We start from the raw sequence: 26,062 nt of genomic DNA on the forward strand, positions 1-26,062 counted from the left end.
TTAGGTACTTAAAGGGGTCATATTTTGCTAAATCCACTTTTATTAGTCTTTGGTTCAATTTGAACCCTCCATGTGCTGCAAAGCTATCTTTATATTCATTTGGGCAAAAATCGAGTGGATTTCTACAACCTGTTTTAATTCCTGCTTAATTTGTTATGTTCTACAACTAGTTACGTCACAACATTTGCACATATAAGGTCAAGATTTCTGACGAACATTTCTCCAAGTACAACATAATTGTTTGTCAGCAGCAGTGGTTGTAGTAAAAACTGAAAATATGTCCAAACTTTGAGCGGATTACCTAAAATGTTCAGTTGCTGGTTGTATTAACAAACACACATGGAACAGAAAGCACGATCAACAACTTGGAAGGGGGTGGGGCATGAAGTGGCTCATGTGCATTTAAAGGGCCAGCGCTCAACATGACCTTTCTGGTGTCATTACTCAGAAATAGGGTTGAAGATGGACCTGTGGAGTTGCATTAATGGAGAATTCAGACCCAAGCATAGCATTTACAGTTTATGTAGACCACAAGGAAATGTTTTAAAATGCATAATTCTATTCAAAAACACAAAACATCACTCCTTTAAAAGATGAATATTTTGCACAGCGGTCAATAACATACATTGTTAAAGATTAAACCAGTGGATTCCGGTCTAGTTTCCAGTCTTTTTCACTTCTGGTATTTTTTTATTTTATTTTTTTTTAAATGCAGTGTTTACTCTGGCTCACTTTTCAGATGTCAACGAGTTAACAGCTTCTCAAGATACTTATTTTTCACTCTGAAATTCTCACAGTTTCATTTCAGTGACTGCTCACATTATTCAGTATCTCACAAAAAAAAAAAAAAAAAAAAAAAAATCCAAAATTGAAAACACATTGGTGAATCAGGACTTGTTTTTCATCTCTCCGTTCCCATTAATCATGTCAAACTAGTTCCACCGCAAGAAGCTCCAACAGTTACAATTAGTATGCTGCTTTCACACTGATGTTTTAGTATTAATCTATATACACAGCCTAGCCAAAAAAAAAGTCTGACACGCAATATGTCATTAAACAACCAAATCCAGCGGTTCAGGTCTGGATTCTGTGGCGGTCAATCCATCTGTGATGACGTTTCATCCTCCCTGAACCACTATTTATACAACCTGAGCCTGATGAATCATTGGAATCAGAATTGGCTTTATTCACTATGAACACAAACACATACAGGGAATTATTTGCTGGTATCTGTCGTCTCTCTAGTACAGGGGTGTCAAAGTCATTTTAGTTCAGGGGCCGCATACAGCCTAATATGATATAAAGTGGGCCAGACCGGTAAAATAATATAAATAATAGGATAAGAACTTATGAATAATGTCAACTCCAACTTTTTTTGTTTATTTTTTTTTTTTGAGTGAAAAAAAAAAAAGATTCCAAAATGAAAATGTTTACATCTATGAACTGTACTTGAATATAAACTCCCTGAACATTCTTAAGAAAAATAAGCACAATTTTAACAATATTATGCCTTAGTTTATCAGTTACACATGTGCATCACAACTTACAGATCACACTGGATCTACAAATTCACAAAACATTTAATAACAGACAGAATATTATTAAAATTCCACGTACTTCTCTTTCAACATTTCAGGTTGTTCATATTTGTTCAGGTTATTCACATTTTTTGTAAAAGGCTAGTTTGTAAATGTAAACATTTTTGTGTATTTTAACTTTTTTTACACTAAAACAAAGAGAAAAAATTGCAGTTTTCTTTATTTATAGGTTATTATGATAGTATTTTACTGGTCTGATCCACTTTAGATTGAATTGACCAAAAATTATTTTAACATCCTTGATTGTTTATATTTCCTGTGTCATTTTTCCATTTCACAAATTCATCCCACGGGCCGGACCCTTTGGTGGGACGGTTTTGGTCCCTGGGCTGCATGTTTGACGCCTGTACTCTAGTTGATTAAAAATACAAAATGTAATAAAAATTTGGGTCAAATAAAAATAACCTCTATACCTAAAGACACAGTATTACTTATATAGAGTTACAGTGCAATTTTCTCTGCTATTGTGGATAACATAGATCCACATCCATAGATGCAACTCAATGCATCAGTTAAACAACTTGTTGCAGCGGAAACATATTCAGCGTTGCATTTTATGGACACATCACCTTGTTGAATGTAGATGTGACCAACTAAACCAACCCCAAGTCATAACACTGCCCCCACAGGCTTGTACTGTAGGCACTAGGCATGATGGGTAATCACTACATCCATCACTATGAAACAGGGTCAAACTAGACTCATTAGACCACATGCCCATTTTCCATTGAAACACAGTCTAATGTTTATGCTCTCTACAAACTGAGGGCCGTTTAAGAAATGAGAAGCTACTCACTGTATCAGTAAGGGCTAAAGAAGTTGTTTCCAGGTAAAACGATGTTGATCATTGCTGTAATTATCCAAAGGAACATTCTTACCTCTTTGTTTTTTTTTCTTTTTGCCAGGCTGTGTATGTTTTGCAGCTAATACTTCTACACTTTTAAATGAATTTTTAAAGTGGCACTTACTTACAGGGTGGGGAAGCAAAATGTACAATATTTTGAGGCAGGGATTGAAAGACAGTGTATGACCAATTAGTTTATTCAAAGTCATGAGAATTTATTTGCCACAAGAAAATTGACATAATAGAAAATGTTTTTATTCTATGTGTCCTCCTTCACACACCTTCACACGCTTCCTGAAACTTGCGCAACTGTTCCTCAAATATTCGGGTGACAACTTCTCCCATTCTTCTTTAATAGTATCTTCCAGACTTTCTCGTAATAGTTTTGCTCATAGTCATTCCCTTCTTTCCATTATAAACAGTCTTTATGGACACTCCAACTATTTTTGAAATCTCCTTTGGTGTGATGAGTGCATTCAGCAAATCACACACTCTTTGACGTTTGCTTTCCTGATTACTCGAATGGGCAAAAGTTTCTGAAAAGGTATGGATAATAGTGTTAGGTATGATTATGACATCAATATATGTTTGGTTTCAAAACAATTGACGTAGTGCCTGCTGAGAAAAAACAACTAAATGTTCATTGTAAATTTTGCTTCCCCACCCTGTACACTGTATTTTCACATTGTTGAATTAGGACATTTACCTAATTAAAGGATCTTACACAATTTGTTTTGCTCTACTATCTATCTATCTATCTATCTATCTATCTATCTATCTATCTATCTATCTATCTATCTATCTATCTATCTATCTATCTATCTATCTATCTAATGTCTTTTTTCCCACAAAAAAGATACTGGCTAATTATCTACATACAGACAGAGTAGTTTGGACATACTAGAAACGTGTCCAGGTGGACCCAGCCTAGATTGGTGTTTGCTTTGGCTCTTAACATCCTGGTTCAGCTAGCATAAATTCTGCACTATTTCCTACTGTAAATTGCTTTTCCACTCATCTAAGTACAACATTATCCACACAAATTGTCTCTGGTGTCTCCAGTCTAGCGGCCCGATGTTCAGTTAGTGAAATATGATCTTGTCAGGGTCATTTCCCCTTTTGGTTTATTTGAACTTTTGTACAAGCAAGAGACAAAAAAAGTTTTCCCACTACATGAGACATCTTTATCATCTCAACTTGAGATATTGTTTCCATTTAATGCACTTAAAAATGAAAAATTACTGCAACTCATTACCTCTAGGACTTGAATTTGGCTTTCAATCCATAATGATCTGGCTATTAAATATCAAATGTGTCGCAGAGAGAAGTAGATCATAAATCACTTGTTGAAAAAAGTTAATGTTAACAGTAAAAATGTGGAAAGAATGATATAGAAACAGCAAGTTTCCGCAAATTAAAGCATTGGACATTTAAGTGGGCTTAAAATATGAGCTGGGATTTGGAGGAAAAACAGGCCCACAGCAGATTGCATACTACTAAATACATGAGAGGGACACTACTGCTGAGTGACCACAAGAGAAAGCCATAAAAAAAATAAAAACTGACATTTAAGAGCAGCTCAGATAAGTGGAACATGGATATTTAACTGTAAGGGTTCGGAGGACTTACGGTTGGCAGAGCTTTATGAGGTCCTGGTCGGTGGTCCCAGGTGGCAGGCCCCGGATATACAGGTTGGTCTTACTCAGCTGCTCCGCCCCTCCCTGACTGCAGCTGTTGGTGCTGGGACTGGGAGGAGCCATGGGATGAGGGGGTGGAGCATAGGGCTGCTGCGAAAAGAAACAAAGAAAACACGTTAATACGAAACTTCACGGGATGGAAACAGAAAAGTTGAAGACTTCAGACAGTGGGATTAGACTTCTCATATTCTATAGCTGATTTTTTTAGATTATTTATTAGATATTTGACGCTCTATTTCATTTTGATGTTTTATTGCAACAACAAAATAGTTCCGTTTCTATGACAGTTGTCTGTATGAATCTGAAGGACCCGTTTGATTAAATAAAGTAAAACCAGAAGGATTTCTGACCATTTCTTTAAAAAAAATCTAGCAAACACTACAAGGTTGGAGTTCAGTGTGTTGAATTATGAGACTATTACATTTCTGAAAGTTCTTAAAAAATGAGTCCCTCAGAAATGTATCCTGCAAAAACCAAAAAGCGTTAATGTGTATATATTTTTTTTCTGAATCTTAGCCTTGTGGAGAAACAGGTCTGTGTGACGATAGAAAGGTTTTCAGATGAAGTCATGCACTTACTTTCTGATTTTCTATTGTATTTACAGAGTTAGGAGGTCATGTTAACGAAGAAAGAAAATGTTTAAGATCCTCGTCAAGTAAAGCAAATAAAAGAACGGGCTCTCTGCACAGCCCCACTACTTCCTGAACATCAGGTGGGTCCTTTATTTCCTGTCTTTGATTATTGGACACACTGATTAATCCAGGTGTGCCTAATTAATCAGTTGTCACAACAAGAAGCAGCAGACACACCTGGATTAATCAGTGTGTCCAATAATGAAAGACAGGAAATAAAGGACCCACCTGAAGTTCAGGAAGTAGTGGAGCTGTGCATAGAGTCCATTAGCACACACTACAAGTTCTATGTCCCTGCGATACTAAGACAATCATTTGTTGCATGTACTTATGATATGAGTCACTCAGAAAAGTATCCTGTAAAAACCAACAACAACATTAAGGTACAATTTTTGTCCCAATCTTCATCCTGTGGGGAAAACTGTCGGAGGTGGTAAAAAGTGTTCAAGCCTTTCAGGTGAAGTCATGGACTCATTTACTTTGTGATTATCTGTTGAAAATCCATGCTTTGCTGTTCAGACTGAACAGGAGCTCTGCCCTTTCTACATTTCTTTTATTGTAAGTAAATATTTCACCAAGGAGATATCTGAAATCAGCGTTCATGAGGCCTCCAGCTGCTTCAAACACTTTTAAATGATGGCAGGATCCTGCTTACAATTCATACCCTCAAAACCAATTACCTTACACTGTAAAACAATTTAGTCTTCCAAGGATGTGATATCTTGATGCAGTAATCCTCTCCAGACTATTTTGTAAACATCTTAATACGAAGGCCTTTTTTTTTTTTTTTTTTTTTTTCCAGTATAATCTCCACCTTCCAAAGTGTGTTCCCAATGTATTAAATATACCATTCCCTCCATTTCTTACTCTCCCATGTCTATTCCCTCCCCTGCTCTCCTCATGTGCCTGTTGTGCTGTTAGTGTAGATTTATGGTATAGGAGTCAGGGCCCCCTGCTCACAGCCCATTTATATCTCTATTGCAGGGACACTGCACATAGTGACAGAGAGAGAGTGCAGGGGCCCTGTGGGCATGAGCGGAAAGAGAGCGAGATAGAGCGAGCAAGAGGAGCGCTAAAAGACAGGAGAGAGAAAGGGATGATGCCCAGCGCAATAAGGTAAGTGAATGATGGATGGAACAGAGGACGGAAAGAAATGGTAGTGGGGAGACCGAGACATGACCACCAGCTCCAGTTAACCACATTAACCCTTTATCCTCCCCAGAGACAGCCTTAAGACAGCATACCTAGCCTTAAAAAAAAAAAAAAAAAAAACCACACAGTTTAATGCACACACACTCACACCATTAGACCTCCAGTCCGCCCCACACGTTAGCAGAGGCTGCCGAAGCATGGCTGATTTGACGCGCTATTTTAAGCGTGTGTGCCATGCCAGCGTGTCGCCTCCCACTCCTCAGACAAAGAGCCAGGGTCCCTGGAGCGTGAAGAGGGAGCCACGTCCATCAATGGCCAGCCAATTACCACGCTGGGCTAAGTGGAACTGATGAGCAGCCACTCGCTGTGCAGGACATACACACACTGTACACACACTTACGTCGGCGCCTTCACACATCCCAGGTAACTTTTTACAGCTACAGCCAGTGAAATCCACGGACAACAGCATGTTTGGAACAACTTGAAGAAAAAAAATAATAACAATCTGACATCCAAGTTCATTAGGGAACAGTACAGGACAGATATTTAAGAAAACTGATAGTAGCTAAACAACTCTTTCACATCCATTTATAATACTTAGAGCACCTTCAGTCGACAAATGACACACAATAAAAAACACTCTACACTCAATAAGAGTCTGGGTTTAATATGGATTTTACACAAAAAGATGAATAATCTCATTTAAAAACTGCTGAATTAAAGGATTCTTTGTTCCCCTCATTGAAAAATAAAGGCAAACATTTTTATTCTCAATCTTACCAAGTGTATTTTTCTCATTTCTAGACAAAATATCGCATCACACTTAAAATAAGACATAATCACCTAAAGAGTAACTTTTCAGTGAGATATAAGAACTAATTTTTAGACAACAGATGTGGAAAATCTTATTTCAAGAAATCTTACCAAGATCATTTTCAGTTGTTCCATTGGCAGATTTTTTTTTGCTTGAATGAAGCAAAAAGAAAATCCTGAATTAAGCAAAAAAAAAAGTGAAAAAAGTGAAAATTATCTTGGTAACATTTCTTGAGTTTTTCCAGATCTATTGTCTAAAAACAAGTAAGTAAGTAAGTAAATTTTATTTATAGAGCACTTTTCACAGACAGAGTCATAAAGTGCTTTATCAATTCAAGTCAGAATCAAATTAAGTTTACAGAGACCCAACAGAATCCTTTTTTATATCTATAACTTTCTTATATATATAACTTATATAAGTTTTTATGTCTCACTGAAAAGTTACTCTTTAGGTGATTAAGTCTTATTTTAAGTGTGATGAGATATTTTGACTAGAAATGAGAAAAATACACTTGGTAAGATTTAGATTTTTCTGGTGCATTTATTCATAATTTTCTTTTATTACATTTTCTTTTTGAGTCAGAATTTAAGTCATAATTCTAAAACTTTCATACAGTCTAGTATCACCTCATGCAAATTCCGACTCCTCATATTAAATACTGAACCTCATACTGTTCCGGTAGCCTTGGTGCACAGACTAGCATGAAAGAAAAAAAAAAAAAAGAAAAAAAAACAGAACAAGTCTCCAGTCCTTCACGTTTTCATGCTGTGGCAGTCATATAGAAGAATGTTAATCTCTTGAGTGGCCCATGAAAGTTATTTTCTCCCACTCAAAGTCACTGGAACGTGCACAGCTGCAGTTCAAGCTTTCACTTTGAGGTTTTCACCTTATGTTCCCCTTCCCTCGCCTGTTTTATTTTCCCCTAGTCCACTGTGCTTAACATAAAGTGTGACACGGACAAATTCACAAGCACAAACAGGAGATACTGCACAGAGTTGCTGTCAGCGCTGAAGGTTAATTGAAAGCCCCCCCCCCCCTTCACTCTCTCTCTCTTTGCGACTCTTTTTGTTTTAGCCCCTCAGTAATATACACAATCCTCCACCACCTCCTCCACCTCCTCCTCCCTGGGCTCCAGGCTTGGCTTGCATCCTGGGCTTTGGAATTCATGTGTCCCGCCCTATCGATTTGCTTTCATTTTTTAAGGTCAGAAGCTGAAATCTTACACAATGAGGCATGGAGGGTCACAACCAGCACATTACTTACAGTGTTGGGCGAGAGGCAGAGAGCAAGGTTATCTAAGGGGAGAGAAAAAGGCCGGAAGAGTCCCCCTGGGATGAAGAATGGAATGGGTGCCGAAGGTCTCCGAAAAAAAATGGCGAGTATTCTGTGGATGTTGGATCTGGACGACTGAGTTTAATGTTGGATTCTTAAAGATTTATAGATTCAGTGCTTGTCTTTTTTTTTTTTTTTTTTTTTTTTATTCACGGTAAATGTATAAATGGAGGTTTCACCCTGCGCTCCAGAGTCCAAAGGTTCAGTTTTGTCAGATAAGCAAAGGAGACAAGACCTCCAATGTGCATCTTCAAATCTGATCGCTTCAGTTTTGTTTTTCTTCACGTACCCGACGCTTTATTTTTTATTTTTTATTTTTTTTTAGCTCTTGTGCAATCTGGTGCTTGGGTATGAGTGTCTGGGTCAACATCTGTGTAGTGTACATGTACAGTGGTGTGTAATAATATTAGAACACTTGTCAAATCTTTAAAAAAACTGGTGGTTTATTTGTTCCCAGTGCCTGACTTTCACTTTTTAACCATCGCAAAAGGTAAAGGCAAAGGTACTGAGAATATTTCACCTACAAATGTATCAGTCCAGTTATTTTTTTACATTTTACTCTAATATTTAGTGTGGCCCCCCATGGCAACAATCACAGCAGTGCATCTTTCTGGCATTGTGTCGATGCATTTTCTGAGAGTTTCAACCCCAATGTCATTCCACGCTCTCAGAAGCTCATTCCAGAGAGTTTCCTTAGAGTTTTCTTAGATTGTTGCCAAGGGGGGGGCCACACTAAATATTAGAGTAAAATGTAAAAAAAAAAAAGAACTGGACTGATACATTTGTAGGTGAAATATTCTAAGTACCTTTGCCTTTAGTGATTAGTGATTTAGTGATTTATTCCGAACATGCAATGAAATTTAACATATATGCAAACTAGCAAACATACATAATAATATAATACAAATATCAAGAATCTTAACAGCCTTAGACAGAAGAACAGCACAATAGTTCCATTTACATCCTCGAAAAGGGGCGGGAAGAAGTGCAATTTATTTAATCCCACCCCCTCTCCCTAAAATATTATTAATAACACTGGTCAACAACAAATTCATTGTTTAAGTTTTTTGAGCTGATTTAGGATAATTTTGGTGTGCTGAATCCAAAAATCACACTAATTTTGCTCAATCAGGTCAACTTTCTGAACTATGCTACATATTGGCTTTTTAACATTTTTGCTTACATTTATGGGCATTTTCACATCATATGATACAAAATTCTTTCATATTTCTTGCAATAAACGAGTTCTGAAGATTTTACTTTTGCCAATTTATGATTAATGTTTTTTTAATATTACAGGTGAATGAAATGGCTTCGACTAGAAGATCTTGCAAAAATAAGCCTGACGTATTCTGCTAATCCTGCAGTGAATAGACCATTGTACCTAACAGGAATCCTGTTAGAAAATGATTTTTTTTCTCTTAAAACCTATTTTGGGTGAGAACTATATAAAAAAAATCAACTGATGAAGTCAAAAAATGTAATCAATTTTGTGAGAAGATCAAATTTTTCAAAATCAAATTAGCAAAAAAACCTGACCTGATTGAGAAAAACAGATGTCATTTTTGGATTTAGCGGTGCAAAATGGTCCTAATTCAGTTGAAAAAACCTAGACAACTTGCAAAAAACATTTTTTTGTAACCCAGTGTAATATATATGTCCCTATACTCCTCTATATTTATTTATCTATTCACACACACATCCATATACACATACATACATTTGTACATGTACACAACATACAAGTACACATACACACATACAAATATACATATAATCTTCTACCAATGCCTTTCTTACTTGTGCTGGCGAATAAATAAACTAGAAGCACTCGGAGAGCGCTGACCTCCACCAAGGCAGATCAGTGCCCCGGATTTGGATGAAAATTTCAGGAAATGTTGATACTGGCACAAGGAACAAATGATTACATTTTGGTGGTGATCGGGGGTCTGCGCTCTATGAGTGCTTTTCTAGAAAAGACAATGCAGACCTCCGCCAAGGCAGATCAGTGGCCCCCCCACCCCCAATCACCACCAAAATTTAATCATTTGTTCCTTGTGCCAGTATCAACATTTCCTGAAATTTTCATCCAAATCCGTCCATAATTTTTTGAGTTATTTTGCACACAAACAGACAGACAAACCAATGCCGACAAAAACATAACTAACTCAAAGAAGGAAACATATACATAAACAACAGGGAACATATGGTGGTGATGGCTTTACCCAAACCCGGATTAACCATATGGGCAACTGGGCAATTGCCCAGGGGCCCACGACCTCTGAAGGGCCCTGGGTGGCTCGGGCATAACGAAAATATCTGGTTATCTTTTGCTTATAATTGAAACTGTCCGCTGCCCGGAGCCATTGCACTGCACAGAAACCCTGCTCCTGCTGTCTGTGACCGTGAGCTGAGACCCTCTCCTCATTGGTCAGTCCAAAAAGCGAATCAGCGGTGACGCAAATCAACGTGCGTGCACTGAGCAGGATGTGAGGCGACATACGAACAAAACACGAATCAAACATCAATCAAACAAATCAAAACATTGCAAACATGGAGAAGCAGCTAAGTGGAAGTGCCAAACGAAAATTAAAAAAGGAGAGGGACATTAAAAAAGCTGAAAATTGGCCTTGACAAGAGGCTATAGTGGTGCACTTGTAGTTCTACGAGCATTTACACATTTGTACATCAAAATGCATTTGATGATAGTTAGATATTGAAGTATGGGGTATATTTACATATATTCCTGGAATTTATTCTGTATTTTGCCAGATTATAGGGATCCTGGGGTTGTGATGATGGGGCCCTTGAATATTGTTGCCCGGGGTACAATGAAGTGTTAATCTGGCCCTGGCTTTACCTTTTGCAATGGCAAAAAAGTGAAATTCAGGCTCTGGGAACAAATAAACCAGCAGTTTTTTTTAAGATTTGACAAGTGTTCTAATATGTTTGCACACCACTGTATTAAGGCCAGTACAGTATGTGAACTTGCACAAGCGTGGGAGGAAAATTAGCGAGCGTGCTTTTACTGGTACACAAACATCCACATCCACATTACCAGCTTCTTGTTTCAAATTGAATTCCCCCTTGGCTTCCTCCAGTCGCCCCACTGGAGGTTAATAACCTTAGCTTGTTCGTCTTTTCCGGATGATTCTGTGACTTGCTGTTTACCCTCAGTTTGCCAGCCCGCAAGATCTGGCTCCCCAAATATATAATAAATACAGGCCTCATATGTCAGAATGACGAGGATTGAATGCAGCACTTGACAATGGGTGTTTAACCAAGAGAGAGGACTGGAATAGGAAACTGAGGGAAAGAAGAAGAGAAACAAAGAAGAAAAGCAAAGATAGCGTGAATCAAAGAGAGAGAGTGAATGAGGACAAAGAGAGTGTGGGAGAGTAGCTGGTTATGACACTTCAAAACCTCCAGGTGGTAAATGAGAAAAACCTCCATTCTCCCTCCTCCCTACCCAGCTGTGACATGCCGCTACAGAAGCTTACTGGGGATTTCAATTTGCCGCACTGTATTTTAGACGAGCAGAATGGTTTACACAGGCCCAATTTACCGAGCCAGCCACGCAGGGGGGTTCACAGCCTCCGTGACATGCCAGGGAATGTTTATGAGTGTATTAAGTGAGGATGATAAATCTAGCGTACGTTACATAGGCTGGGGGCACACCGCTCTGCGCTGTACATTTAAACACCCACACAAGGACAATATGTTATTTTCCCCCCCAAACTGTAGCCGGCTCTTACTGTCACTAAGAGAAATACTGCGTGAAGACTTGAGCCTGTGTATACTTAACTGTTCATATATTTATATTACATTTATTACATTAACACTGACATGAAATTATAATGACAGCAAAAAATATGACAATCTCATTAAGCTAAAATATGTATTAAAAAAAATGTCCACATTGAAATATCTGGGCCTATTTTATATTTTGGACTGACTTGCAATAATAACAGAAATCCATATATTTTTCATTTTTTCATATCGTAGGCATCTTACAGTCGGAAAAATGATTAGACCACCCCTTGTTTTCTTCAATTTCTTGTTCATTTTAATGCCTGGTACAACTAAAGGTACATTTGTTTGGACAAATATAATGATAACAACAAAAATAGATCATAAGAGTTTAATTTCAGAGCTGGTATCTATCCATTTTCTGTGTTTTCTTGATAATAACCAAAATCACTTCAGTTCTTACATTGATATCTATGGCATTGTACTGACAAAAACAATGCTTTTAGGCATTCCATGTTTTCTTTTGTCTGTTTTAGTCACATGATACACACAGGAGTTAGTACTTGATTGCATAACCAGTGTTTTTGATGACTTTTGATGGTCTAATATTTTTTTCTGCAACTTGTAAATGGTGTGATCTCCCCTTTACAAGAAAGCAGTAAAATCTTAGACACACAATATCAGTAAAAACAGTTATATAGTAATATTTTCATAATGCATGGCTATATTTTTTTATTATTTGGGTGCATTTTTGCTGAAATGGTGATGATACATTGCATTTTAATGTAATGTTAATGTATTAGCATTAGACATGTTAGCGAATACTACAATGGTTAGAGTGAAATTATATTATTGATTCATTTTCTGAACCTGCTTTATCCTCACTAGGGTCGCTTGGAGCCTATCCCAGCGACTTATGGGTGAAGGCGGGGTACACCTTGGACATGTCACTAGTTCATTGCAGGGCTGACATATAGAGACAAACAATCACTCTCACATTCACACCTATGGGCAATTTAGATTTACTGATTAACCAGGGGTGTCAAACTCATTTTAGTTCAGGGGCCACATTCAGCTAAATTTGATCTGAAGTGGGCCGGACCAGTAAAATAATAACATAATAGTATATAAATAATGTCAACTCCAAACTTTTCTCTATGTTTTAGAGCGAAAAAAGTAAATTTACATTATGAAAAGGTTAACATCTACAAACTATTCTTTCAAAAGATGTGAATAACATGAACAAACTGAAAAAAATAAGTACAATTTTAACAATATTCTGCCTCAGTTTATCATTTACACATGAATATTATAACTTACAGATCACAGTGGATCTACAAACACACAAAACATTTAATAACAGGAAGAATATTGTTAAAATTGTACTTGCTTCTTTTAAGACATTTCAGGTTGTTCATATTTATTCAAGTTATTCACATTTTTTTGCGAAATTATACTTTGTCTTAGAGTAAATACATGAAAATATTTACATTTACGAAGAGAAAAATTTCGAGTTGTCATTATTTCTATGTTATTAAGATAGTATTTTACTGGTCCTGCCCACTTGAGATTGAACTGGTCTGAATGTGGATCCTGAACTAAAAGGATTGTTAATATCTTCAGTGTAATTTTTGCGTTTCACAAATTCATCCCAGGGGCCGGACTGGACCCTTTGGCGGGCCGGATTTGGCCCCCGGCCCGCATGCTTGACACCTCTGGATTAACCTATCAGTGCATGTGTTTGGATGGTGGGAGGAAGCCGGAGTACTCAAAGAGAACCCACACAAACACGAGGAGAACATGGAAACTCCACACAGAAAGGACCCGTCCCCATCGAACCTGGTGTTGGAATCGAACCCAGAACCTTCTTGCTGTGAGGCACGAGTGCTATCCACTGCACCACTGTGTCGCCCCAAATTATTATAAAATTATGTGAATATTTTACTGAATATAATATCAATAAATGTGCAACATATTACATGATGTGATTTCTGTCTGGTTCACATCAGATTTTCTCTGGCAGTGGTATTGAAAACTCCAACACCCATAATCCCATGCTGCCTCACATGGGTGAAATACTAGTAGAAAACCCCAGTAGTAGAAATTACTGACATAAATTACATTTATTAAAAAGGCCACTATGGCGATATCATATAAATGGCAATTGTAAGGATTTCTTAAGTGGATAATATCTTATGATAAGGTGGTTCTTAAAATGTGGAGTGAACAAGGTTTTAGCATCGAGAGGAGGGGGAGCCATAGCAGTAATTGGAGTGAAATCATGGCTGTGGCTTCCCTGCTTTGCTTCCCTCCCCCCTGCTCTGTGCAGTGCAGGGCTGTGACTGGAGGAGAGGCGGCTGTGCACCAGCGTGGTAATTGGCCCTGATTTATAGGAGGCCAGAGCAGCCAGGGAGAGCTAGCTTAACACTGGCACAAGGCCAGACAAGGCCACACTGTCAATATCAGTAAACTGACCCAACCCAGCCCCTGAACCCCCCACTGCCAGGACACCACCGCGACTGCACATCAGCTGTCACCCAGCAGGACGGCGTACATGTGTGTCGGAGCGTGTTCCCGTGTGCGTGCCTATTCCCCCGCTCAGTCTTTGCACGTCTGCGTTCAACGAGTCACTTGACACAGGCGCGCACACAAAAAAAAAAAAACCTGCCACAAATATGACAAGCAGTCTCCTTAAATTGAAGGAAAAAAATAAATAAATAAAGCCTTCCAGCTCATCCTCCATTAATTCATGCTGGCAGAGTATCCGCAAAGACTCTTAAAGACAAGCATAGTCCCAGAGGCATCCCTTCCAAACTGCCAGAACTAACAGCTAGCTCGGCGGTCGGCTGCATTTACAGCAGCCTCTTAGCACAGGAGGAACACAAATCCCCCAGCCATCCTGGATAGGCTGCTTCCAAACCTTTAGCCCTGAAACATGTGTTCGAGGAACCGCGGCCGCATTTCAATGCTGAAAAGAAGACGGAAGGACACTAGAAGACAGGCAAAAGACAACCAGTGCACGTCTTCCTCTTGCTTCTCGTTTTTTTTTTTTTTTTTTTTTTTTTTTATTCTTACTCTGTGTCTGCTGAGGTAAACCCATAGCCAGAGGAGTGAATAGCAAATCATCTTCAACTCACCTGGGAATGAAACGCTGCTGATTCTACAGCCAAATGTATCTTAATAGGGAAGACTGAAAGCTCTGTGTGTGCAGGGGCATGAAGAGGGTGCAGAGGGAAAGGAGGCGAGTGAGAGAATGAAGAAGGAAGGAGAGAGGCAGTTACAGGTAACAAGTTGAATCCGAGGCCTTAGAGGGTGACCGGAACAAAAAAAAAAAAAAAAAAAGCAAGGAAGGAAAAGAAAATACAGAAGGAAATCCAAGACAAAGGTGTGAATGAGAAAGAGACCACGATTCATTTGGACTGTCTGATTGTCTCTGGGTTTCCACTAGCCTGCAGGCTGAAAACAAAAAGCCCCCGGATCTGGGACGCTGGTAAGTCAATACTGCTGTGGACAATGACTCAGGGGGCTAATTTAAAATATGCTGATTGGTCCATCTATAGTTTCTTTCAAAGCTGGAGATGGAGCTCCTTGTACTCGCCTGTTTCACTCTTTTTTTTTTTTTTTTTGATAACACATTGTCTCCAACTTTATCCGCACATGTTATCTTTTTTTTTTTCTTTTTTTTTTTTCTTTCTGTTGCACTGGCTTTGTTTTCTTCTCGCTTTCTTAATGGGATGTGTAAGGGCCCTTCTGCACCTTTAAAGTTAAAATAGAGGCCAAATACTTCCCATGGGGTCAATATAGGATGTCCATATGTTATCTGACAGACAGGACAAGAGGTAAACCAGCTTTAAACATCATACAAGGACACCATGATGGGGAAATCCCATAAGAAATGCATGGTTTAGTGTTACATCAATTGGAAACGGTGCATTAACGATGGAAAATTACACAATATCCTATGTATATCGAGAAATGAATAAAGAATAATGCTGAAAAAAAATTCAAAAATTCATAGGACCAAAAAAGAGTTTGTTTGAGGTACTCTTTAGAAAAAGTGATTCATAAAGTAGATGACAAACTGGAAGAAAACTCCAAGGTATTCTCTTTAAACATTAAAATGCCTTTATTACCATGGCATAGTCATATCAAGACCTTAAAGAAATACTTTTATGCGTTTCGGCTTCAAGTCTTCATCAGGAAGTCAATAAAGAATAAGGCTGTTTTAGCCGCTCACTGATGGAATTGGAATAGATTATGAAAAGGGTTTTACCATTAACCTTTTTTTTAAAATAGATATTTCATTTATTTACTCGTCTTTGTAAGAATATAATTGCCACTCTCATCTGGCTAAGTTGATCAATAATTAGTCACAAATCACCACAGTTTAGAAGACTAAAAATAAAAATGTGCAAGTAATAACAATGTAAGATAAGACCTAAAAAGAATAATTTTTTTTCCCAGTAAGGCTTTTGTAAAGAGAAGAGTATGATCAAGACATTGTGGAAGCGTAAGAGAGTGTCAACATAGCTCTATGTACTTTATGATATAATACCAAATTGACAAATTGACTTTTAAGGTAATTTATGAAGCTGGAGATTACAGTACTTCTGGGGATTATTAAAAGCTTAGAATCCCTTACATGTTTTTTGATTGATTTGTTATTACTAGACTGAACTTTGATGGAAAAGCATTACCCAGCCAGCATGTCCATGTGGGCCCCCGAAGGGTTACAATTGGGTTGCACATAAGGGTCCCATGTGGGTTTGTCCGCAGTTTCCATGGTGCACATGTGTTTGCCCGTATCAGAATCAGAATCAAAATTAGAATTAGAATCAGAGTCTCTTTATCGTTATTGTACCAAGTACCATAAAATTGAGGTAGAGCTCTCGGGTTCAGTCCAAGAATTTACAGACAGACAACAAATATCAGTAAAACACGAAAAAATATCAGTAAAACAACAACACATATCAGTAAAACAAGTAAAAATATCAGTAAAACAAGAAAAAATATCAGTAAAACAACACATATCAGTAAAAGGCATAGGTACTTACATTAAAAAATAAAAAGTATTGCAAACTAAGATATTTGTAAAACACAGAATTTAAGTAGTGCAAATAACATGAGAAGTAATGCAAATGACATGAAAGATAAATATCATGGGATAAATAGTGTGAAGAATAAATAATAAAAGATATTCAGATCTCTGATTCTGACACATGTGGAGCCACCATGGAAACTGCGGACAAACCCAAATGGGACCCTTATATGCAGCCCAGTTATAACCCTTCTGGGGCCCACATGGACATGCTGGCTGGGTAGATATATGCAAAAAAAAAAACTTAAATAAAACATTCACAGTGATTCATACCACAGATGAATGCAGAAATGTTATGTCCTGTTCATGCAATCCTCGAGAATTGAACGTTCCTAAATATTACACCATGTAACTCCTGCAGTCTCTACTTTTATCTCCTAAGGATAACGTCCGCTGTCTGCAAAATGAAATCTGGGAACACGCCGTTTTTCTTCCATTATATAAAATACAGGACACATCCCATTTACCGAACAGGTTGGTCACCAGGCCCACGCAGCTATCTACATAAGCACACCGTGAGCGTCCATGTTTATACCACTCCTCTGACAGCTGTAAACTCGGTCTGTTGTGGACATTAACAGTCAGCTGGTGTTTAGGTGACATAACCAGGGCTGAAGTGTGTTTGTGGAGAGCGATTACGACAGTTTGGCTGCGAGCGAGGTGACCGCTGCAGAGGGATCCGTAAAGAAAGAGCGTAGAGCGGGATGTGGGCCGAGCCAAAGTGAAACTCAATGGACATAAATATTTGGGCTGATTTGTCATCATTACGGCCAGCTGGGTCTGTTTGCGAGTTCGCTGGTGTGGGAGTGGAGACTGCAGGATGGATGGAGAGAGTGGGAGGACAAAGACTCTCATTTTATAGACAGAAAGAACAGAGGAAGAGGGTGGAACAAGTGTAAAACTGTGTTTAGGTCTGCATTGTAGTCTCCTCTGGCACATTTTAGTACTAAAGGAGTGATATTTAGATTTTTTTTAAATGGAATTATGCATTTTAAAACCTTTCCCTGTGGTCTGAACATTATGGTCCGATAAACAGGCATTAGAAGTTACTGAACAGTTGAATTGGAAGATATTCATCTGTCTAAATATAGTGATGAACTATGGCTCATGTGCAGAAAACAAATTATAGAAATAGAAACAGTCCTATTGAGACATACAATTTTGTATTTGTATAGAAAAGGAGATTGAGATGGTTTTTTTATGCAGTAAAAGAGGTCCTTGTGAGTTAGAAAGTTTATAAGATCTTCATCGTTTAAAGCAATATTTTGCTTTTTTAAAAAATGGAATTCTGCATTTTAAACATTTCCCTGTGGTCTACATAAACTGTAAATACCACGCTTGGGTCTAAATTCTTCATTAATTCAACTCCACAGGTCCATCTTCAAAACTATTTCTGAGTAATGACACCAGAAAGGTCGTTTTGAGCGCTGGCCCTTTAAATGCAAATGACCCCACCCCCTCCAGGTTGTTAACTGTGCTTTCTGTCCCGTTCAGCCACTTGTGTTCATTAACACAGCCAACAACTGAATATTTTAGGTAATCGGCTCGAAGTTTGGACATATTTTCAGTTTTTATTCCAACCGCTGCTGCTGACAAACAATTATGTCGTACTCGGAGAAATGTTCATCGGAAGTCTTGACCTTACATGTGCAAATGTCGTGACGTAACTAGTGATAAAATGGATGAAATTAGGAAGGAATTGTGTGAGCTGTGTGGATTTGTTCCTGGTATTATTTGTGCCGTCATTGTTTATGATATTTTCTTCAAGTTTTCCTTTCTTATATCTCTCATTTAATAGGTCTTATTTCTTTTATTTCATTACAATTTCTTCCTTTTCTTTTTTTTTCTGCCCAGTTTACTCAGTTCTGGTTGTAGTTTTTGTTGCCAGTATAATTATCACCATGGTTGTTACTGTTGGTATTGTTGATATTCTCTTTGCCATCTTCTTCCTTTTTCTCCCCCCTTTACTCTTTCCTTCTCTTCTCCCCCTTTCTTCTCCATCCCCCTGTTCCTTCACGTCAGGTCCGGCAACTAAATGTGGTTCAATGAAACTCAAAATAAAGACAGTAGAATATAAAGGGGAGCCTCATATACTTCATGCTGGATTAGACAAGTTTAGAGAGAGAAAAAAAAAGAAGGAATTAAAACAGGTTGTAGAAATCCACTTGATTTTTGCCAAAGTGAATATAAAGATAGCTTTTGCAGCACCTGGAGGGTTCAAATTCAAACTTTATAAACTATTAGGGTCCAAATACACAAATAAATGTACCAAAGACTAATAAAAGTGGGTTTAGCAAAATATAATCCCTTTAATGCAGTGATAAACTATCTTTCATATATGTAAGAATATTATGTTATAGACGCTTCAACCCTGAGGCCAATTATTGAACTAAGTCATAAACATTGAGTCTGGTATTTCTAGCAAATACAAGTCATAAAAAACACACACACAAAAAATATATATTCCAAATAGTCGCCTAAATATACGGTTCAAGGACGCAACCAAAGCTGCAGCTGCTTTTCACGCTCAGTCTATTATTCTGTCTATCATCTGCACTTTTTTTTAGCGTCAATGGGCATTGATTCCAGAATTTTCTCTCACCATATTGTAATTCAAGTCATCTGACAGGATATGAGATGTTATCTTGTCTTTGCTCTGTTTTCAGGTTGCAGAAAATCTACCAAGCGCCTCACAAACCCAGGTGTTTTCAGACAGGTAAAGAGGTTAAATACATGACTGACAGCTTTAATTACTGATCACTGATCAGATTCTGCCAGATGTGATTTCTACTTTGTGTCTTCACATGAAGGCTCCGAAAAATGGCTTCACTTTTCTGTAACAGAGGTGAGAAACAGAAGGATGGTGGGTATTTTCTGGTGTTTCTTTTCCCTCTGATTTTGGTTCCTCCAGCTTTAATCTAACTTGACTTTTTTACCCGAATATATTTATTATTTCCTACTTAGTTGTAATGGTTTGTTAAAATATAGATTCAACCTTCTGACAAAGTCTATATAACAATTCCATCTAAATCCACAAGCAGCAACTACTGCAAATACTACATTTACTGTCAATTAATCTTATTTTAATCATTAAGCATTTAAATGTCAAAACCAATGAATTCCAATCCCCAGAGGCCAAAGTCAAACATCCGAATGCTTTCTTACACTTTTCAAACTGAAGATATCTCAATTATATCAAAAGATAAATAATGTAGTGTTTTGCGAAAACATGAAAACCATCATTTGAACAGAGACTTGCCAGAGTATTTCAATGCATTTCTGGCTTTTAAACATCTCCTGCTAGGAATGCTCTCCTTTCCCAGAGCTCTGGACCCAGAGGACACAAAGCGTAAAGCTCCATTTCTGTGTAAAACAACACCAGATATTAGAAAGAAAGCAGCAGCCACAGTCAGTAAAGACGCCCCCCCACCCCACCCCACCCCTCTTTCTCTTTCACTAATTGGGCACATTCTTCAGAAGTCAGTTGTGTTTTTCACAGGAAATGTAAGCACAAACAGAAGACATGGAGTGGGAGGAGAGAGCTGTTTTTCAGTGTGACCTGTCTTTTGCTGAGACAAATGTCTACCAATCCAGTCACGCACATGAGCTGGCATCGTGCCCTGAAATGTTCTCATAGGCTGCATACGAGATCAAGAAAGAGGGCCTGAATAACAAACATCCAACACCCTCTACCTCTGCCGGTGCAGCTCAAGGTGGCTCGAGGTCTAGTGGCCTTTATCCGTCAGTCTGGAAACTCGTGGACCGAGTATTGTGTCTAAATAACTGACTAGATATCTGACCAGCTGACCAGTTACAGAGTTACTACTGGAGCATGGAGAATGCCAGAGGGAGGGAGAGGAACAGGGACAGGGGACAGATTGATAGAGAGGAAGCTTGAACTGTCCCAGAATGCCATTTGTTGCCCCTTTCTCCAGACAAACAAATTTATGTCTCCTCCTCCAGAAGGTCAACTGTGCTCAAATTCATAAATAAGGTCGTAATTGGTGCAGGAACGGCGAAGAGGCTGAAAGGTCCCCAACAGCTTTGTGCATGAGTTACTGCCTGACACTAACCTCAGTGTGTGTTTGACTGTGTGTCTAAAGCCATATGTTATACTAGGTAATGTTTGTCTAACTGGACAATGTTAACCCTCAAAGGTCTGGGACTACGTTTGTGGGGACTTCTAAAGACTCTTTTTCCATCCGTGCAACCTTGTCTTAGTGTTTTCTCACCATTTAATATAAAAGTATCCTCCACCTTTAGCACTTTTTCAGTTTAATTTACAGATCATGCACATGTTCGTAACACCTCAGAGTAGATTTAAAGGGGTCATATTTTGCTAAACCCACTTTTATTAGTCTTCGGTTCATTTATTTGTGTTTTTGGACCCTAATAGTTCATAAAGTTTGAATTTGAACCCTCCAGGTGCTGCAAAGCTATCTTTATATTCATTTTGGCAAAAATCAAGTGGATTTCTACAACCTGTTTCAATTCCTTCTTAATTTGTTACATTTTATAATTAGTTATGTCACAACATTTGCACATATAAGGTTGAGACTTCCGACGAACATTTCTCTGAGTACGACATAATTGTTTATTAGCAGCAGCGGTTGTAGTAAAAACTGAAAATATGTCCAAATTTCGAGCCAGTTACCTAAAATGTTCAGCTGTTGGTTGTATTAACGGACACAAGTGGCTGAATGTGACAGAGCAGCACAGCCAACAACCTGGAAAGGGTGGGGCCTGAAGTGGCTCATTTGCATTTAAAGGGCCAGCGCTCAAAACAACCTTTCTGGTGTCATTACTCAGAAATAGGGTTGAAGATGGACCTGTGGAGTTGAATTAATGAAGAATTCAGACCCAAGCAGAGCATTTACAGTTTATGTAGACCACAGGGAAATGTTTTAAAATGTATAATTCCATTTAAAAAACAGCTAAATATCACTCCTTTAAAGGTTATCATATCAAAGCAGAGAAAACTGAAGAGAAAGTGATTTTTTTCAGCAAAATATATCATTAACTGAACATAAAAACAAGCATCTACAACCGGTCAAATATCAAGATACATGTGTTCAATCAAGTTGCGGAAGATGATGGTGTTTCCATGTTCATTCCAGAGCCATTTTACCTGAATTATTTACATGTATTGATAGGATTAGTGGTTTAGAAGTTATGAAACATTTAGATACTTTTGGTCACCTGCAGCTGTTAAGGCCTTTAAGGGTAACACATACTGCCGCTCTTTTAAAAACATTTTTAGTACATAATGCTCTATAAAGGTGAAATATTATGCTCTGTGATACTGATTCTCAAAATGCTCTTTATTCACTGACATCGAGCAAAAAAAATACAATATACTGCCTTCCTTAGAGTATCACAATGCATTGCAATATATTGAGTTGCATCATTATGTATCTTATCACCAGATTCTCGCCAATGCACAACCCCATTACAATAAGAGCACAGATGCAGTCTATACTGGCTTTGTGTGTCTAATTTTAATTCTGCACCTTGTCGTGCGATGTGTCCTCTATTCCAGGATGAGCCGGTGGAAAAAGCCAATGTGTATAAATGTGTGGCGTAGTGGAAAATGCACACAGACGCTTAAAACCTCACGCATACACACACACTCAGCACAAGAACAAACAGGTAAGGAGTGTCATAAACATACAAAATGTGAAGGTATTATACGATGATTGCATATTCAGAAACAACCTTGCATACAAACCCAAAGATGAGCAGATAAACTGACACAAATGCAGATAGGTATGGAAGTATGCACAGGAGAGAGCACGCATCCTCATCCCTTTGAATATTCAGTTTCTTTCACATGCAAAATAGTTGCACTGGGTCTGGAATGTCACTCTTGGCCCCCAAGGAATATGCTCACTGAAGCGTCACTGACAATTGCCAGACTAAATACTGGCACTAAACACCAGCCGCTGTTGTGGCAGGAAAGCTTGAGACAGCCATAACAAATCAGCGAGGGAACGGTGAACGATTGGTTTGCAGTATTTTATAGGGTTATTTTATGACATACATCTGAAAAACACATCCAACAATTTCACACAGGGCTCTTTACCAAACAGGCTGTTTTCACCCAAGCCAGGAAAAACAGGTGAACAAGCATTAACAGGGGTGGTGATTGTAATGTAACAATGCTTTAAATGGACACACATACTGGTGGATACAGGCCTTATGGTCATATCCGTTTGAGTACGGCTTAAATGTTTTGACTGTGAATATATAATTATGAGCATCAGCTGTCGGAACTATCAAATGATTGTGTAATTACAAACTGGTGATAAATTCAAACAAAAAAACAACATAATTTGTGTGTTTGTGCAATGGCAATCTATGAACTCTGTATGGATACTAGAACTAGAACACTGGAACAGAACTCTTCTTCTTATTTGGGGTTTTGATGGTGGTGGTGGAGAGTGTTAACACATCTGTCCGAAATCTGCTATACAGTAAGTCAGTGTTGTTCAACCTTGGGGTCGGGACCCCATGTGGGGTCACCTGGAAATCAAATGGGGTCGCCTGAAATTTCTAGTAATTGATAAAAATAAAAATAAAAACTTACTAATAAGCAATATATGGTGAATTGACAGAGACAATCCCAATCCATAAAAGACATGACAAACTGTGAAGCTGAAACTGAAGCACTTTGGTACTGTTTATCTGACAAATGTTCATTGTGGTCAGTTTCAGATGCTGCAGCTCTTTCATAATTCATAGTTTGAGTTATTGTTTGTTCAGTATTAACTGGCAGCCTTGTAAATCCAAGCTGGACTGACTGTACATATCCTGACCAAGGAAAATAAAATTCTCACTTTGTGCAGTAATCTACACCTGGCTTTTCTGCCTCCATCCATAATAATATACATTATATAGACGAATGAATAATGGGTCAATAATGTAAAGCACTTTGGGTGTCTAGAAAGGCGCTATATAAATCCAATCCATCATTATTATAATTATTAAATGTTCTCTAAAATTAATGTTTATTTGCAACATAGTATAGCAAACTATTACATGATCAAAATTAATTTTAACAAAACAAAACAAAAAAAAACCTCTCAGTTTTGAATGTCTGGGGTCGCCAGAAATTTGTGATTTAAAATGGGGTCATGAACCAAAAAAGGTTGGGAACCACTGCAGTAGGTGATCAGTTGTGTTGAGATCCAGTGACTGCTAACGACGTAGCATATAATAAACTATTTTCTACTGCTACTATTAGCCTGATTCAACTTGACTTGGCATGGTTTGGCCACCAGTGTGTTGCGTTTCCACTGCAGGTATAGTGGCTGGTTGTCATAGCGATGTATAGTAAAACATTGTAATGCCATCTTCAAGCTACGAGTGATGAAGCGTAACCCTTTCATGCATTAATTATGAGAACCTTAGTTAAGATTTTTTTCTTGAGTGCTTTTATTCCTCCTTAGGCATGAAAAAAAACCCATGAATATACAAGGAAACAGCTTTGAACAACTGTCCACTGTAGTGACCACTATGCATGAAAGGGTTAAACCAAAAATGATAAGTTATGTAATAAAATGATAAAAGTTTTTGTTCACGCCATCTTGAAAATGTACCCTGATGCTTTCTGACATTGCCATGGTATCCCACATCCCACCATAATGATACAGTAATGATTCTGAACTGTCTGATCTGCATGATTTTAAGTTACATCTAACATCACTGTGGCTGACTTAAAAAATGTGGAAACACCAAAAAAGCCGTGCATACTCCAGAGGCAAGTTGAGCTAATGTCACCGATGGAAAACTGGTATGATTCTCATCATTCAGTGAGACCTCTTCCCATATGAACAAGGGCATTGCTTTGTGAAAGAGACCAATCCCATTGGGTTTTTAGTCCAATTTGTTCTCCTTCTGTGCCACGTTGTGCTGTAAATGAGATTATGATGTACCTGAATTTATGAATAAGGCAGTCAGTATTACACTTATCCATTTAAGTATAAACCTGCATCAAGAACCACAAAACCTCTTTTAGATATACAGGGTGGGGAAGCAAAATTTACAATATTTTGAGGCAGGGATTGAAAGACAGTGTATGACCAATTAGTTTATTGAAAGTCATAAGAATTTATTTGCCACAAGAAAATTGACATAATAGAAAATGTTTTTATTCTATGTGTCCTCCTTCTTTCTCAATAACTGCCTTCACACGCTTCCTGAAACTTGCACAAGTGTTCCTCAAATATTCGGGTGACAACTTCTCCCATTCTTCTTTAATAGTATCTTCCAGACTTTCTCGTAATAGTTTTGCTCATAGTCATTCCCTTCTTCACATTATAAACAGTCTTTATGGACACTCCAACTATTTTTGAAATCTCCTTTGGTGTGACGAGTGCATTCAGCAAATCACACACTCTTTGACGTTTGCTTTCCTGATTACTCATATGGGCAAAAGTTTCTGAAAAGGTATGGATAATAGTGTTAGGTATGATTATGACATCAATATATGTTTGGTTTCAAAACAATTGATGTAGTGCCTGCTGAGAAAAAACAACTAAATGTTCATTGTAAATTTTGCTTCCCCACCCTGTATGTTTACTTTTCTTTCATGTAATTATCATCTTTTAAAGGTGGCAAATTGTCGTATTTACAAGGCACTGATGTTAAATTGGTCATCAGGCAAGGTAAATAGAATTAAATTATGTTCACTGCAACAATAAAAACACTACTGCGAGATTCCCATAATAGATAGAAACCCATAAACTGGCCTGCTGGGTCTTCATAGCAGCCAAAACGTGTTGTTAATAGTATTTAATGGACTGATATGAGAGAGGTATTGATCTTCTCATCCGACGCTTTAGAAGAAAGCGAACCAGCCAATTCCAATCTTGTAAAGCGATTGCCTTAAAGAAGTGACATGAAAATATTAAACATCACGTATTTAAACATCAAATCTGGCCTTGTAAGCTCAGGCATCAATCATCCTGTCTTTGCTGGTAACGGTTTGACTGAAAGAAAAGGGCCACTTTAGCACCAAGGTTTGTGTTTGTTTGAGGCTAAACCACAGAACAGTTGAGCCAGCCCCTCAGGACCTGTAAAGACATCCACCTTTGTGGCGCAAAGAGCTGACTTCTGACAAATGCATTCCTGCCTCGAGGTGTTT

General features: G+C 38.0%; 1 protein-coding gene across 1 annotated transcript in view; it reads right to left on the bottom strand.

Moving 5' to 3' along the window:
- Positions 1-26,062, bottom strand: part of LOC115428458 (RNA-binding motif, single-stranded-interacting protein 3-like) — a 527,598-nt gene that overhangs the window by 316,380 nt on the left and 185,156 nt on the right. Inside the window, exon 4 of the mRNA XM_030147513.1 lies at positions 4,072-4,229. Within this exon, the coding sequence (XP_030003373.1) occupies positions 4,072-4,229 (158 nt within the window). The remainder of the gene's footprint in view (positions 1-4,071; positions 4,230-26,062) is intronic.

This window comes from Sphaeramia orbicularis, chromosome 11, assembly GCF_902148855.1.
Source record: "Sphaeramia orbicularis chromosome 11, fSphaOr1.1, whole genome shotgun sequence".
Lineage (NCBI taxonomy): Eukaryota > Metazoa > Chordata > Actinopteri > Kurtiformes > Apogonidae > Sphaeramia > Sphaeramia orbicularis.